Source organism: Bombina bombina, chromosome 3, assembly GCF_027579735.1.
Source record: "Bombina bombina isolate aBomBom1 chromosome 3, aBomBom1.pri, whole genome shotgun sequence".
NCBI lineage: Eukaryota > Metazoa > Chordata > Amphibia > Anura > Bombinatoridae > Bombina > Bombina bombina.
The window spans coordinates 672,272,315-672,290,866 of NC_069501.1; the positions used below are offsets into that span (position 1 = coordinate 672,272,315).

General features: G+C 40.4%; 1 protein-coding gene across 1 annotated transcript in view; it reads right to left on the bottom strand.

The window, feature by feature from the left end:
- The window catches only part of AP2B1 (adaptor related protein complex 2 subunit beta 1), a 457,689-nt gene that overhangs the window by 416,780 nt on the left and 22,357 nt on the right, over positions 1-18,552 (bottom strand). The window contains exons 4-5 of the mRNA XM_053707425.1: positions 7,946-8,081; positions 7,132-7,377 (exon numbers count right to left, since the gene is read on the bottom strand). Coding sequence (XP_053563400.1) covers positions 7,132-7,377; positions 7,946-8,081 — 382 coding nt within the window. The remainder of the gene's footprint in view (positions 1-7,131; positions 7,378-7,945; positions 8,082-18,552) is intronic.

An 18,552-nucleotide genomic window follows, 5' to 3' on the forward strand; every position in this document is an offset into this window, starting at 1 on the left:
AATTTTTTTCCCTTTTACATTTGTAAGATGTTTTGGAGAAACCACCTGTATCTGTAGGCATTATAAACGTCTTTGTGAGTGCAGATCATTCCTTGTCTAAATAATGTGGCAGAAGACTGCAGTTTGGGAACCGAAAACTGGGAACACGGAGAACCAACCACAGACACACTGCAGAGCGGTAAGTGGACACAGCCATAGGCTGTTAGAGCACAGACTGCTCATTCTTTAGTTCCACTACTGCTGGTGTGTAGGATATGTGCATCCATAGCTTTCTACATGTAACGTAAGGCCCTCTGTGGAGCCCTTTAACGAGTTTTGTTACACTGGGAAAAGTATAAAGCTATTTTTCTGTTGTATTCCATGGGACTGCTATCTTTGTGAATAGCCCAGCTGCATTATTACTATAATAACATTAATTTGAGGGACCGGAGTGAGATTCCCTATTGGGATTGTCTGTACTAGTGCCACTAGTGAACTCTTTCTAATATTAATATATATATATATATATATATATATATATATATATATATTGGATGTTATGAAGGAGTAAGGAGTAAAAGGAGTAAGCCTCTGCAGACTGCCCTCTTATCTCAGTGCTATTTATTTATTATCTATTGACTTGCTTTTTAGCCAATTACTGCAGCGTCAGCCACAACTCCACGGGCGTGAGCACAATGTTATCTATATGGCCCACATGAATTAGCTGTCTCCTGTTGTGAAAAGCTAATAAAAAAGCATGTAAAAAAAGGCTGTCTATAGTGGCTTAGAAACAGGCAAAAAATTAAGGAGGTTTAAAGGTTATAAAGTATATTAATATAACAATTTGGTTTTGCAAAGCTGGGGAATGGATAGTAAAGGCGCTCTCTATCTTTTTAAACAATAACAATTTTAGTGTTGACTGTCCCTTTAAGTTTGTGTGACACTTTCAAGCACATCCCTAGACAGACAAATTGAATTGAGATGAGTGTCCTCAGTGAAAATAGTCTATAGCTAAGCTCACATGAAATTAAACTTGGAAGTGATAAACATATTTTAAAAGCATTTCTGATATCAATTAGTATGCATTTACTATAGTAATTAATACTCTGACAATAGATTGGACAAAGAGCACTAATGACTTGTTTACCACTTGAAGTTGAGGATTTGCCTGTGTTAAATCAGGACTTGACTTGAATGCAAAGACTCGAGACTTATTTGTGAGTTGCAAAACAATGACTTGGTCCCACCTTTGATAGAAATTATTGCAATACATATTAATCAGAGAGACATTTATAACTTGATGTCAATACATTCATTTTACAAACCTATTGGTTATACCCATAAGCATACCATAAAGAAAACCGTCTACAATCTCAGCGGCATATACATCTGTCAAAACCTTATTCTATAGACAGTCAATAGACTGCAAAGCTTTTTTTTTTCCCCCCTCAAAACAGAGTCAGCCAACCTATTAATAGGATGTTTACTGAGGAAGTTCTCTTTCCAGGAACAACAGTTCTCTGGTAATTACTGAGCCCAAGTTGCAAAACAAACAGAAAAACCTAGAAGAAACATAGAACCTTTGGATTGAGTTAGACCTCCGTGAAATGAAGGAAAATAAAACACTGTCTCTTTAAGAATTAGATCAGAAGTGCAAAGATTAATTATAAAACAATCTCACACCTTTGGCCTGACCAGAACATCAGGATTAAAGGCAATTTAAACTCCTTATCCTTATATAGTAACAAAAAGAGAAATGGTCAGAGGAAGGGTGACTGATTCTACCAGGGGTTCCAAAATATGAACAGCAGAGAGAAACAGAGGAAATGTGTGCATCAACACCTTTTACAAACCAGTGCAATGTTTGAACTTGAATTTTCGTTACCTAAGAGAACACTAAAGGAAAATGAGACACAGAGATGTTATTAATGAGGTCAGGAAAAAACTCCTTCAAAGAAGTATTTGTAGGGGAATCGTCTTGCAGCAGGAGCTGGAAATAATGAAACACTACCAGACGTGGCAAAGTCTAATGTAATGTTGCAGCTGCGAGAATGCTGCTTTATCCCTTCATCGCCCCAATAATCTCTGCAATGACAGTTCTAAGGCAACAACTTAATGTATATGCAACTCCTAATTGGCTCATCCAGTGCTATCTCCTCTTTTTTGTTTCACTTTCAACCCAGGCCATAAAGGTATAGGAGGAGAAAAAGGTGAATGTAAAGAAAAACTAGACATTTTCACACAAAATATAGTAATTCTATATGTTAGCCCATATCCCTGGGTAATACCTACAGAACTGCCAACTCCCCTAGTTACTTGTATATAGGTAACTCCCAGACAGTACCCCCTGCTCCTCATAGAGATGTCCAGCCAACAGGTGGTCTAGGAAAAAATTGGGAGGGAGCCTGGTAGGTTTTACCCAGGTATATGGACCAAAATTTCTCATTATCTTGGCCCTCCTGGGTAGTAATACCTACGAGTGAGAAGAATAAAAAGCATTAAAGATATCGGCAGAGGCCGATTGGTGAACACCCAGTTTGTAGTAAGAAATATGGGTATTATAGGACTTCCAAACTGCAGCTTGGAAAATTTCTTTAGGAGTTGCATATGCCCCCAAAGCCCAAGATGTATCAACTGCCCTAGTAGAATGTGCTTTAAGCCATTCTGGAACCTGTTTATATGCTCTGAACTATCCAATTTGAGATAGTGGACTTGACAGGAGCTTGACCAATTCTAGGTCCTTTAGGAATGATGAATAACCAAAATTGACTGTGTCCTCATGACATAGATATGCAAACATTGAATAACATCAAGACGATATAGAGGTTTTGCTGACTTTCTGGACAAAAAGAAGACTAGATGATATCTTTATTCTTGTGAAACCCAGACACAACTTAAAGAAGGAATTTTGGTACTGTTCGAAGGATAAACTTTGTCCTGATAAAAGTAAAAAGGTGTGATTCTCTTATAGAAAGTGCTTGAAATTCAGAAACTCGTCAGGCTGAAGCAGCCACCAGGAATATGGTCTTCAAAATCAAGAACCAAAAGGAAAACTTTGTGTAGAGGCTCAATGGAGCTTCCATTAGCGCTTCTAGGACTAAAGGCAAAATTTCCAGGAAGGAACAGTCAATTTTATAATAGGTTGGATATGAGCCAAGGCCTGGAAAAACTAAATTATTAAGGGGTGTTGAGCCCACTTGATCTCAGAAATTGCAGGTAAATCTGAAATTTTGAATTGATCCTATAGAAGCAGGGAAAGAAAGAAGCGCCACATAGGGTAGTATCATTTAGGTAGCTACACGCACACAAACCTAAAGACACAAACGCCCTCCCAGTAGATGGATACTCACAAACAGGGTGGCACAACCGGATGCCTCACTAGACAATACGGGACCAAAGTCGCCCGAAAGACTCTCGGCAGGAACTCTCACACGCCAGCATCAAGTCACGTGAAGCGAAGCACCAATCGCCACAATGGGAAATCCTCAGAGGGTAGTGGTCATCCGGGTATTCAGGAGGGTTTCGCACAGGATTAAGCGGGGTGACAAGATACGACCAAATTTGTATAATGATAAAAAAGTAGTAAAAACAGAGCAAATATTGTAAAATAATGTGAACTTTAACACACTAGAGATTCAGCAACGCGTTTCTCAGCAAAAATAATTGCTGTTTCATCAGGCTGTCAGAAATCTGAACCTTCAAAGTTTAAGCACTAAGGGACTATAGAAATCCATCATGTAGAAATTCAAGCAAATTAAAATGTTGAATTGAAGATGTAGAGGGCTTGGTGCCCGATCATCCAAGTAGAAAAAGTGTCCCAGACTCCATAGTAGATCTTAGAAGTAGAACCTTTCCTGGCCTGCAATTCTGTTTCAATAACAGAGGATGAAATATTAATTTGACATAATCTGGAGATTTCAGCAAACATACCGTCAACTTGAACTTCTGGGGTATTGGATGGAACACAGGACCTTGACACAGCAAATCCCGAGAGATTGGAAGATCCCAAGGAGAATTAACTTTTATTCTCAAAACCAGAGAAAACCACGGTCTGCATGGACAAAAAAAAGGAAGGATTAGGATGAATGTTGCTTTTTCCATTTGAATTCTCTTCAACAACCGAGAAATCAGAGGGATTGGAGAAAAAACATAAATCAGCTTGAATGGTCAATCCGGCAGAAGGGCATCCACCCCTAAAAGGCTTGAGGCATTGGTAGAAAAGGCTGAAAAACCTGGCGACTTGATTGTTGTCCTTAGAGGCCATAAGATCTATGTCCGACATTCCCCACCTGCTGGTGATTATTTGAGACAAACGATTGTTGAGTTGTCACTCCATTGGAGAATTTTTTTGTCTGCTTCACGATTATATTCTCCTGACCTGGAAAATGATCAGCTGCTATGAGCTGAACATTGCTCTGAGCCCATACAAATATTGGAGCTATGGCTTTAAAAAAAAACTGGCTTCCTGTTCCCCCTTGAAACTGAATGTATGTCGTCGTGGTTCTGTTGTATGACAAAATATTTACTGACTTCCCCTATAACTGACTTTTAAAATGCAGAAGAGCAAAATAAAAAGCTCTTATCAAAAGGTTGGATGGAAAAGTCTGAATTTGTCTTCCCCAGGTCCCCCTAGCAAATGCTCCATTGCAAATGTCCCCATTTGAAGCAGAACCCAGTCTGGTTCCTTTAAAGGAAGGCCTCTGGACAGATTCTGAATTTGTACCCACCAATGAAGAGATCTCAAAGTTTCTGGGAATGGAATCCGAAGATACAGACTGAATTTTCTTCTAAATTGACTCAGGAAATTACTTTGAAAAGAATGCATTCTCCAACTTGCCCATATGACAACATGAATAACGGAGGCCATGTGAACCAAAAACTTCATCCACTGGCGAGCTGACAGATACTTCATCTTTTGCAGACTGCTTCAGGAACTGAATTTGTGGCTGATGAAGAGATACCACCCCCTTGAGAGTGTTGCAGTGAGTTCCCAAAAACACTAGACCTGAGAAGGGATTAAAGGGACAGTCTACAATAGAATTGTTATTGTTTTAAAAGATACATTATCCCTTTATTACCCATTCTCCAGTTTTCAATAACCAATACAATTATATTAGAATACTTTTTACCTCTCGGATTACCTTGTATCTAAGCATCTTCTGATAGCCCCCTGATCACATGACTGTAACTATTTATTATCTATTGACTTGCATTTAGTACTGTGTTGTGCTAAATCTTAAATAACTCCCCGGGCGTGGACACAGTGTTATCTATATAGCCCACATGAACTATCAGTCTCTTGTTGTGAAAAGCAATTAAAGCTTGTGACAAGGAGGAGGCCTTCAAGGGCTTAGAAACTAGCATATGAGTCTACCTAGGTTTAGTTTTAACTAAGAATACCAAGATAAATCAAATTTGATGATAAAATTAAATTGGAAAGTTGATTAAAATTCCAAGTCCTATATGATTAATGAAAGTTTAATTTTGACTAGACTGTCCCTTTAAAGGACTCTTTGGGAAGTTTATGATCAATCCTTGATCCTGAAGAAATTGAATTAGAATCTCTCTGTGAATAGCTACTTGTTGTAGAGAATCAGCAATAAGGAGAATGTCGTCTAAATAGTAGATGACAAATAGACCTCTTAGATGTAATTCTGCCACAAGAGGGACAAGGACCTTCATGAATACTCTTAGAGCTGTTAAAATACCGAATAGTAGGGCTGCAAACTGAAAGTGTTGATTGCCCACTACAAACCTCAGATATTTTCTGTGAGCGTCTGCTATAGAAATGTGGAAATAAGCATCCTTGAGATCCACAGACTAAAGAAATGCCCTCAGAGGCATAAGGTTGATAATGGGAATGGCCGTCTCCATCATAAAAAGGTATGAATTACCAGAAAGGAGTTTAGCTTTCGAAGATCTGCAATTGGACTCCAATTCCCATTCTTTTTTCTTTATCAAGAAAAGTAAAGAGTAAAATCCTTGATTTGGCTGTAAATAGGCACTCTTTGAATAACTAGGTCTTTCAATAACTTGACAAATGGGCTAATGGATGAATTGCTTCCATATTTGTTGAATTCTTTGGGAGTAGCAAATTCTCCAAGTGAGGTAAAGGCTTCTTCTTGAATTCTAGGTAATAACCTGATAGAAAATTAAGGACCAATCTGTCTGAAATACTCGTTGTCCAAACCTCTATGAATTTCGCAAGCCTGCCTCCAACCAGAGGAGCTTGAGCAGGGACACCATCATAATATCTTGGATTGCTGGCTTGGGAAGGATTTATCACGGCCTCTGCCTCTGGACTGAGTCTGCAATTTCAATTCTTGAGAACAAAAGTTATCCCTTCTAGGCGAATATTTGAAACTTTGATATGAGAATAATTGCTTGTGAGCTGCGTATAGAAGCAGCGGTGAAGTGCAACTATACAGGCCGGCGCTGAGGCTCTAATAATAGGCGTGCACATGTGCTAGAAACAGCCCTCAGACGCAGCCCCCATGACATTGCGCCCAAAGAAGCCAAAAGCTTGAATAGTTATCGATAAAGTTAACCTAATAATGATATCAAATGCCTTTATATATCCCTAACAGTACAATCCTCTTTAGTGGTATAGAGTAAGCATACTACAAGCCTGTTGTCAAGAATTAGGGACAACTTGATCAAGTAATATTTAAAATCAAACGTATAATTATTTTTTGTAATAGTAATTTATGATCAAACAGTTTTACCGGACACATAAAACATATTGAGTAAGGGTGAGTGAAGAAACCTACTTGCTCCCAATAGAATCTTAGTTAATTGTGGCTGTTCACACTTTCCTTATGCCTGCAAGCTGATATTAACCAGTTTTGGGAGTACAGCTGCAGGTCGCTTATGCTCCGTGATAATTCTCCCTACATTGCTCTGTGTATACTGCAGGCTTGTGAGGGTAGACATAGGAGTGTAATTTGATTGCGGAGGTCTGCCTAGTCTCACCCTTACTTTACATAAAGGGACACATATTGTATGGGCTCTACTTACAGGACTATTGTCTAGTAACATCTGCTACATATATTGCTCTCTCATTTTTTCTGTTCATCTTTTCCACATAAAACAAACATCCAGTTAAAATTTGAACCACTTTGGCAATGATAAAGTTACAGTTGCATGTGTTACCATTGGGTTGGAGTCAGCAATGAGATCCCGCAGTGAGTCCAGGAAGCCCTGATCTTCTACCATTTGGGCATTAATGTCATGGAGCTTGGCCACACACACAGCTGCTGTTTTTCGCACATAAGGGTCTTCGTCCTTTAGGCACTTTCGCAGAGGTTCACAAAGGTATTCTGTTATCTTGTCAACACGGATACAACCCATAGTGCGCACAGCTAGAGCCCTGATAAGAGGATTAGGATCCTCACAATCCTGAAAAAAGAGAATACTGGTAGTATACAAAAACTTCTTCAATTATGTTCATTAAGAATTAAAAGGACAATAAAGTAAAAAATGTTCTTTCATGATTCAGATAGAGCATGCATTTTTAAACAACTTTCCAATTTACTTCTAATATCCAATTTGGTTTGTTCTGTTGATATCCTATGTTGAAGAACTTACCTAGGTAAGTTCAGTAGCATCAATGCACTACTGGGAGCTAGCTGCTGATTGGCGGCTGCATATATATGCCTCTTGTCATTGGGCTACCCTATGTGCTTACCTAGCACCTAGAAGTACATTGCTGCTCCTTCAACAAAGGATACCAAGTGAATAAAGCTAACTTTATAATAGAGGAAAATGGGAAAGTTGTTTAAAATTATATACAGCAAAATGACATATATAATAATATATATAAAATAAATAATGAAAGCAAAAAAAAAATTGAACTTCATGTCCCTTTAAGATTTATGACAAAATGGACATGAATGTCAACTTTTAAAATGCAGTATCTGGCATGGAATCATGAGTATCATTTTAGTGTGACTTTTAAAATAGCTACCTTGACAAAACTGTTAACAGCCATGATAGCCATATCTGGCTGGCTTTTGGCATAATTCATCAAGTAAAGGTAAACAAGTTTCTTCAGCTCCAAGTTGTCTGTCTGCATGCAGTTCACCACATCCGGAAATAGAGAGCTGTGAGAGTTAAGAAAAAGTAAAGTTAGGCAAAAGCTTGGCAATACACTAGCACACCACCAAATAACAAGGGTGTGTAACTTTTTACTGTGGGACAGAATGTTGCATATAAATCTTTCATCATGTCTGTCTTCGGAGAAGACTGCACAGTATGTGCTCTGGGTGTGCTATTAAACACTTTGGGCTAGATTACAAGGGATATTAGGGCTCCACTTTGTAATACCAGGCACGATAATGTGCGCTGGTATTACAAGTTACAAGCTCGCGGTAGCAATAACAAGCCACTTTTGCGCTCCACTTGTAATCTAGCCCTAAATGAATACTCAACATAATTATATATTCAAAGCAACTATTAGCCTGAAAATAATTTGCAGATTTATTTTAAAATTAGATTATTTTATTTAAATATTAATTAAAGAAATAAGTTTTAGTTTATAAAATGTAATGGGTGCCACCATTTTGTAACCTAGGTTTCTCTAGGTTTAAAAACGGAGTCCATATAGGGGCAGTTGTAAATAACATAATTTATGCTTACCTGATAAATTCCTTTCTCCTGTAGTGTAGTCAGTCCACGGGTCATCCATTACTTATGGGATTATATCTCCTCCCTAACAGGAAGTGCAAGAGGATCACCCAAGCAGAGCTGCTATATAGCTCCTCCCCTCTACGTCATACCCAGTCATTCGACCGAAACCAAACGAGAAAGGAGAAACTATAGGGTGCAGTGGTGACTGGAGTTTAATTTAAAATTTAGACCTGCCATAAAAACAGGGCGGGCCGTGGACTGACTACACTACAGGAGAAAGGAATTTATCAGGTAAGCATAAATTATGTTTTCTCCTGTTAAGTGTAGTCAGTCCACGGGTCATCCATTACTTATGGGATACCAATACCAAAGCTAAAAGTACACGGATGACGGGAGGGACAGGCAGGACCTTTACACGGAAGGAACCACTGCCTGAAGAACCTTTCTCCCAAAAACAGCCTCCGAAGAAGCAAAAGTGTCAAATTTGTAAAATTTTGAAAAGGTGTGAAGTGAAGACCAAGTTGCAGCCTTGCAAATCTGTTCAACAGAGGCCTCATTTTTAAAGGCCCAAGTGGAAGCCACAGCTCTGGTAGAATGAGCTGCAATTCTTTCAGGAGGCTGCTGTCCAGCAGTCTCATAGGCTAAACGTATTATGCTACGAAGCCAGAAGGAGAGAGAGGTAGCCGAAGCCTTTTGACCTTTCCTCTGTCCAGAATAAACGACAAACAGGGAAGAGGTTTGTCGAAAATCTTTAGTTGCCTGTAAATAAAATTTCAGGGCACGGACGACGTCCAGATTGTGCAGAAGTCGTTCCTTCTTTGAGGAAGGATTAGGGCACAATGAAGGAACAACAATCTCTTGATTGATATTCTTGTTAGTGACTACCTTAGGTAAGAACCCAGGTTTAGTACGCAGAACTACCTTGTCTGAATGAAAAATCAGATAAGGAGAATCACAATGTAAGGCTGATAACTCAGAGACTCTTCGAGCCGAGGAAATAGCCATTAGGAACAGAACTTTCCAAGATAACAGCTTGATATCAATGGAATGAAGGGGTTCAAACGGAACACCCTGTAAAACGTTAAGAACTAAGTTTAAGCTCCATGGCGGAGCAACAGTTTTAAACACCGGCTTAATCCTGGCCAAAGCCTGACAAAAAGCCTGAACGTCTGGAACTTCTGACAGACGCTTGTGTAAAAGAATGGACAGAGCTGAGATCTGTCCCTTTAACGAACTAGCAGATAAACCCTTTTCTAAGCCTTCTTGTAGAAAAGACAATATCCTAGGAATCCTAACCTTACTCCATGAGTAACTCTTGGATTCGCACCAATGTAAGTATTTACGCCATATTTTATGGTAAATCTTCCTGGTAACAGGTTTCCTAGCCTGTATTAAGGTATCAATCACTGACTCCGAGAATCCACGCTTTGATAGAATCAAGCGTTCAATCTCCATGCCGTCAGCCTCAGAGAAATTAGATTTGGATGTTTGAAAGGACCCTGAACCAGAAGGTCCTGTCTCAAGAGGCAGAGACCATGGTGGACAGGACGACATGTCCACTAGATCTGCATACCAGGTCCTGCGTGGCCACGCAGGCGCTATTAGAATCACCGATGCTCTCTCCTGTTTGATCCTGGCAATCAGTCGAGGAAGTATCGGGAAGGGTGGAAACACATAAGCCATTTTGAAGACCCAAGGTGCTGTCAGAGCATCTATCAGAACCGCTCCCGGGTCCCTGGACCTTGATCCGTAGCAAGGAAGCTTGGCGTTCTGACGAGACGCCATGAGATCCAGATCTGGTTTGCCCCAACGCCGAAGCAGTTGTGCAAATACCTCCGGGTGAAGTTCCCACTCCCTCGGATGAAAAGTCTGGCGACTTAGGAAATCCGCCTCCCAGTTCTCCACGCCTGGGATGTGGATCGCTGACAGGTGGCAAGAGTGAGACTCTGCCCAGCGAATTATCTTTGAGACTTCCATCATCGCTAGGGAACTCCTTGTCCCTCCCTGATGGTTGATGTAAGCCACAGTCGTGATGTTGTCCGACTGGAACCTGATGAACCTCAGAGTTGCTAACTGAGGCCAAGCCAGAAGAGCATTGAGAACTGCTCTTAATTCCAGAATATTTATTGGAAGGAGACTCTCCTCCTGAGTCCATGATCCCTGAGCCTTCAGGGAATTCCAGACAGCGCTCCAACCTAGTAGGCTGGCGTCTGTTGTTACAATAGTCCAGTCTGGCCTGCTGAAGGGCATCCCCCTGGACAGATGTGGCCGAGAAAGCCACCATAGAAGAGAATCTCTGGTCTCTTGATCCAGATTCAGCATAGGGGACAAATCTGAGTAATCCCCATTCCACTGACTTAGCATGCACAATTGTAGTGGTCTGAGATGCAGGCGTGCAAAAGGTACTATGTCCATTGCCGCTACCATTAAGCCGATTACCTCCATGCATTGAGCCACTGACGGGTGTTGAATGGAATGAAGGACACGGCAAGCATTTAGAAGTTTTGTTAACCTGTCTTCTGTCAGGTAAATTTTCATTTCTACAGAATCTATAAGAGTCCCCAAGAAGGGAACTCTTGTGAGTGGCAATAGAGAACTCTTTTCTACGTTCACCTTCCACCCATGCGACCTTAGAAATGCCAGAACCAACTCTGTATGAGACTTTGCAGTCTGGAAACTTGACGCTTGTATCAGAATGTCGTCTAGGTACGGAGCTACCGAAATTCCTCGCGGTCTTAGTACCGCCAGAAGAGAGCCCAGAACCTTTGTAAAGATTCTTGGAGCCGTGGCTAACCTGAAGGGAAGAGCTACAAACTGGTAATGCCTGTTTAGGAAAGCAAACCTTAGGTACCGATAATGATCCTTGTGAATCGGTATGTGAAGGTAGGCATCCTTTAAATCCACTGTGGTCATGTATTGACCCCTTTGAATCATAGGAAAGATTGTCCGAATAGTTTCCATTTTGAACGATGGAACTCTTAGGAATTTGTTTAGGATCTTTAAGTCCAAAATTGGTCTGAAGGTTCCCTCTTTTTTGGGAACCACAAACAGATTTGAGTAAAACCCCTGTCCGTGTTCCGATCGCGGAACTGGATGGATCACTCCCATTAGTAAAAGGTCTTGTACACAGCGTAGAAACGCTTCTCTCTTTAACTGGTTTGCTGACAACCTTGAAAGATGAAATCTCCCTTTTGGAGGAGAAGCTTTGAAGTCCAGAAGATATCCCTGAGATATGATCTCTAACGCCCAGGGATCCTGGACATCTCTTGCCCAAGCCTGGGCGAAGAGAGAAAGTCTGCCCCCCACTAGATCCGTTTCTGGATCGGGGGCCCTCACTTCATGCTGTCTTAGGGGCAGCAGCAGGTTTTCTGGCCTGCTTGCCCTTGTTCCAGGACTGGTTAGGTTTCCAGCCCTGTCTGTAGCGAGCAACAGTTCCTTCCTGCTTTGGAGCTGAGGAAGTTGATGCTGTTCCTGCCTTGAAGTTACGAAAGGCACGAAAATTAGACTGTCTAGCCCTTGGTTTGGCTCTGTCTTGAGGCAGGGCATGACCCTTACCTCCAGTAATGTCAGCGATAATTTCTTAGAAACCGGGCCCGAATAATGTCTGCCCTTTGAAAGGTATGTTAAGCAATTTAGATTTAGAAGTCACATCGGCTGACCAAGATTTAAGCCACAGCGCTCTGCGCGCTTGAATGGCGAATCCTGAATTCTTAGCCGTAAGTTTAATTAAGTGTACTACGGCATCGGAAATAAATGAATTAGCTAGCTTAAGGACTCTAAGCTTGTCTGTAATCTCATCCAATGTAACTGAGTTAATGGTCTCTTCCAGAGACTCAAACCAGAATGCCGCCGCAGCCGTGACAGGCGCAATGCATGCAAGGGGTTGTAATATAAAACCTTGTTGAACAAACATTTTCTTAAGGTAACCCTCTAACTTTTTATCCATTGGATCTGAAAAAGCACAGCTATCCTCCACCGGGATAGTGGTGCGTTTAGCCAGAGTAGAAACTGCTCCCTCCACCTTAGGGACCGTCTGCCATAAGTCCCGTGTGGTGGCGTCTATTGGAAACATTTTTCTAAATATAGGAGGGGGAGAAAAGGGCACACCAGGTCTATCCCACTCCTTGTTAATAATTTCTGTAAGCCTTTTAGGAATAGGAAAAACGTCAGTACACGTAGGTACCGCAAAATATTTATCCAGCCTACACATTTTCTCTGGAATTGCAACCGTGTTACAATCATTCAGAGCCGCTAATACCTCCCCTAGCAATACACGGAGGTTCTCAAGCTTTAATTTAAAATTTGAAATGTCTGAGTCCAGTTTACTTGGATCAGATCCGTCACCCACAGAATGAAGCTCTCCGTCCTCATGTTCTGCAAATTGTGACGCAGTATCAGACATGGCTCTAATATTATCAGTGGACTCTGTTCTCACCCCAGAGTGGTCGCGTTTACCCCTAATTTCTGGCAATTTAGATAATACTTCAGTCATAACATTAGCCATGTCTTGCAAAGTGATTTGTATGGGCCGCCCTGATGTGCTTGGCGCCACAATATCACGCACCTCCTGAGCGGGAGACGAAGGTACTGACACGTGAGGAGAGTTAGTCGGCATAACTTCCCCCTCGTTGTCTGGTGAAATTTTCTTGACATGTACACTTTTATTTAAAGTAGCATCAATGCAATTAGTACACAAATTTCTATTGGGCTCCACATTGGCCTTTAAACATATTGCACAAAGAGTTTCCTCTGTGTCAGACATGTTTAACAGACTAGCAATGAAACTAGCAAGCTTGGAAATTACTTTTGAAATAAATTTACAAGCAATATAAAAAACGTTACTGTGCCTTTAAGAAGCACCAATAAACTGTCACAGTTGAAATTACAATGAACCAAATTTGTTATAGCAACCAAATTTTCACAGTAAATGCAATAAGTTAGCAAAGGATTGCACCCACCAGCAAATGGATGATTAACCCCTTAATACCCAAAAAACGGATAACAGAATTTAAACGTTTAATCACAGTCAAAAGCACAGTCTCACAGGTCTGCTGTGAGTGATTACCTCCCTCAAAACTAGTTTTGGTGACCCTTGGGCTCTGTAGAGACGTCCTGGATCATGGAGGAAGGAATAGGAAGACTGTGACTGAATTCTTACTGCGCAAGAAAGCGCCAAAATAGGCCCCTCCCACTCATATTATAACAGTGGGGAAGCTCAGTAAACTGAATTTATTCATAAATAAAAGACAGCCATGTGGAAAAATAATGCCCAAAATTTTTTATCAACAAGTACCTCAGAAAAAAACGATCAACATGCCAGTAAAACGTTTTAAAATAAAATTATGAAATGATACTAATAAGCCTGCTGCTAGTCGCTTTCACTGCAGTGGGGGCTCAAATATAAGTTAAATGTATACAGTATTTTCTTAGTGAAGTTCCATTCCCCAGAAATACCTCAGTGTAACATACATACATATCAGCCTGATACCAGTCGCTACTACTGCATTTAAGGCTGCACTTACATTATATGGGTATTAGCAGTATTTTCTCAGTCAATTCCATTCCTTAGAAAATAATATACTGCAACATACCTCCTTGCAGGTGAACCCTGCCCGCTGTCCCCTGTTCTGAAGTTACCTCACTCCTCAGAATGGCCGAGAACAGCAAATGGATCTTAGTTACGACCGCTAAGATCATACACAAACTCAGGTAGATTCTTCTTCTAATGCTGCCTGAGAAAAAACAACACACTCCGGTGCTGTTTAAAATAACAAACTTTTGATTGAAGATATAAAAACTAATTTTAATAACCACAGTCCTCTCACACGTCCTATCTATTAGTTAGGTGCAAGAGAATGACTGGGTATGACGTAGAGGGGAGGAGCTATATAGCAGCTCTGCTTGGGTGATCCTCTTGCACTTCCTGTTAGGGAGGAGATATAATCCCATAAGTAATGGATGACCCGTGGACTGACTACACTTAACAGGAGAAAAGATACTTAAAGGGACATAAAACCCAAACATTTTAATGATTTAGCTATAACATACAATTTAAAACAACTTTCCAGTTTACTTCTATTATCAAATTTGTTTCATTTTCTTTGTATCATGTGCTGAAGGATCAGCAATGCACTACTGGTTTCTAACTGAACACATGGGTGAGCCAATGATAATTGGTATATATATATATATATATATATATATATATATGCAGACACCAATCAGCAGCTAGAACCTAGGTTATTTGCTGCTCCTGAGCTTACCTAGAAAAACCTTTCAGCAAAGGATAACAAGAGAAGAAAGCAAATTAAATATAAGTAAATTGGAAAGTTGTCTAAAATTGTATACTCTGTCTAAATCATGAATGTCTAATTATGACTAAACTGTTCCTTTAAAGGGACACTGAACCCAATTTTTTTCTTTTGTAATTCAGATAGAGCATGCAATTTTAAGCAACTTTCTAATTTACTCCTATTATCAAATGTTCTTCATTCACTTGGTATTTTTATTTGAAAAGCAAGAACGTAAGTTTAGATGCCAGCCCATTTTTGATGAACAAACTGGGTTGTTCTTGCTGATTGGTGGATACATTCATCCACCAATAAACAAGTGCTGTCTTGGGTCCTGAACTTTCAAATAAAGATAGCAAGAGAACAAAGAAAAATTGATAATAGGAGTAAATTATAAAGTTGCTTAAAATTGCATGCTCTATCTGAATCACAAAATAAAAAATTTGGGTTCAGTGCCCCTTTAAGTAACAATATCACCGTTTTTAACGTCCCTTAACAATGTTCAATTATAATGGCGAATATTTTAACAGCTTAGACGTGAAACATTTAAACTAGATATAGGATACACTAAAACCCTGAATGAATCATATGTAGAGTGAAAAACAGCAGGGTTCTTCAAACTTTTTCCCCCAAGACCCAGTGCAATGATACCATATACCACTCTCATACAGCAAACACACACACCACATACACTTTCATACATAACACACACACACCACATACACTTGTATATAAAACACACACTCACCACATACACTCTAATATAACACACACACTCTCCAACAACACACACACACGTCACGACCCAGTAAACATGATGCAGTGACCCAGTAATGGGTCCTGACCAGTGTTCCCTCTAAGGCCAGTTTTGTGAGAGGCCCAGCACTGAAACAGTAAATAAGGGAACCACACCTTGCAGTCTGTATTGTGCAGTGTTTGCTAATTGCTCTAATTATTTGTTTCACTGCTGAGTCTCTCACAAAAATGGCCCTAGAGGGAACACTGGTCCTGACCCGTGGTTTGGAGAACCCTGCAATACAGTGTATTATAAAAGAAAAATGAATATTTTATGACTTAATATATCAGTATTTAAATCAGACAGTCGTGAAGAAAACAAATATCTGACTTTCTCAAATAGTGGAGCATGTAGAATAATATGATAACCAACACGCTGACCCTGCTCCTAGCATCCGGCTATCTGTTGAATATCGTACTAAAAACAAAGATTACAGGCATCAACCATTTGTAAAGCCTCAAAGAAGAAGTGACTTGGTTCTCAGACACAAACTAAATAATGCACACACTTACCAGCAATTAAGCAAGCACAATTAAGGCTTGTTTCATTTGAAGGGACTTGGGGATACATAAAGGGGCAGGATATTGGAGGGTCTTCTTTAAAAGATGTGAGGTGTGCAATGCATGAGGGCTGTGCTGTTTTGCCTGATCAGTGCTGTCAGGTTTTCAGTGATGCAACCATCTAACACAACTGCTGGGAGGTCTAGGTATGCATTCATACTGCATTACTGCAGAAGACTATGTTGAGATTGCTGTTATAAATCCCAACTTTAATGTAAGAAAGAAATAATAAACTGTAAATGACAGAAAAGGCAATGAAGGATAGAAGTTATGACGCTATAAAAAAAAAAAACGACCTCTCCATTTTAAAGGGACAGTCTACTTGATTTTTTTTTATTGTTTAAAAAGATAGATAATGCCTACTACCCATTTCCCAGCTTTGCATAACCTGCAACTTTAAATTAAGTGTGAGATGAGAGTTTAGGACAGACAACAAAACCCTAGAAAGATCCAAGTACATATAAAGTGAATTGACTTTAATGAATAGAAGTGTTTCTCATTAAGAATTCACATCTTATCATCAGTATAAAGGTTTAGTGTTTCTAGGCCATGGAGAACATTCAGCAGCTGACTGATCACTTTACAGCTAAGTTCTTTCCGACAAAATAGTTGTTCCCACAGAAGTGCCAATGAATAATAAGGAGCACTGAAACATTTTATTTAACCTTAAAGGGCAGTTAGTCATTTTTCCCCATTTTCCATCTAACAGAGGGTATTTAAAAATGTTTTTTGCTTTGCTGATTACAGGTTTCTTTTAGTTTTAATTGTCTTACAGTTGTGGGGATGTCTCTGTCCACAAGTTGTGTCTTTATCAGCCAAGGGGCAATCTATCTCTATCTCTGCATTATTATTTTTTTATGTTTACTGTGCCATTAACCCTGCAGCAACCAGAAGTGAGATTGCTTTGGTGGGCATGTAATCTAAAGCTTCATAAAAACTTGTATTATTATAATAACTACTATAATAATAATAATAATAAACTAATAACCATAATCATCATAATTTACTTACAGAGCACCAACATATTCCGCAGCTCTTGAACATTGCTGCATGTTGCTATAGTACAATTTCCAAAAAACAACTACAAAAATGATGAAGGGGTAGAAGGCCCTGCACCTGTGTGGGTCACCTTATAAAAAGGAGGTGTAGAAAGCATTACACTAATCAGCCACAAAATTAAAACCACTGACAGCTGAAGTGAATAACTGATTATTTCGTCACAATGGCACCTGTCAAGGGGTGGGATATATTAGGCAGCAATTGAACAGTCACTTCTTGAATTTCATGTGTTGGGAGCAGTAAAAATGATCAAGCCAAAAGATGTGAGTGACTTTGACACAGGCCAAATAGTAATGGCTAGATGACTGGGTCAGAGCATCTCCAAAACTACAAGTCTTGTGGGGTGTACCTGGTATGCAGTAGTTAGTACCTACCAAAAGTGGTGTAACGAATGGCAACCGGTGAACTGCCGTCAGGGTCATGGACGCCCAAGGCTCATATTGATGCATGTGGGGAGAGAAGGCTAGCCTGCCTGGTCTGATCACACAGAAGAGCTATTGTAGCTGGAATTGCTGAAAAAATGAATGCTGGCCATGATAGAAGGTGTCAGAACACACAGTGCATCGCCGCAGATAGTCAGTGTCCAGAGTGCCCATGATGAGCGCTTTCCACTGCCGAAAATGCCTTAAATGGGGATGTGAGCATCAGAACTAGACCATGGAGCAATGGAAGACGGTTGCCTGGTCTGATGATGCCCGTTTTCTTTTAGATCAGGTGGATGGAGGGGTGCGTGTGCATTGTTTAACTGGGGAAGAGATGGCAGCAGGATGCACTATGGGAAAAAGGCAAGCTGGAGGAGGCAGTGTTATGCTCTGGGCAATGTTCTGCTGGGAAACCTTGGGTCCTGGCATTCATGTGGATGTTACGTTGACACGTACCACCTACCTAGAGATTGTTGCAGACCGCATGGCAATGGTGTTCCCTGATGACAGTGGCCTCTTTCAGCAGGATAATGCACCCTGGCACTACATGACAGAGTTCAAGGTGTTGCCTTGGCCTCCAAATTCCCCAGATCTCAATCAGATTGAGCATGTGTATGATGTGCTGGAACAACAAATCCATGGAGGCCCTATGCAGGATTTAAAGGATCTGCTGCTCATGTCTTGGTGCCAGATACCAGAGGACACATTGAGAGGTGTTGTGGAGTTCATGCCTCGACGCATCAGAGCTGTTTTGGAAGCACGAGGGAGACCTACACAATATTAGGCAGCTGATATTAATGTTGTGGCTGATCATTGTA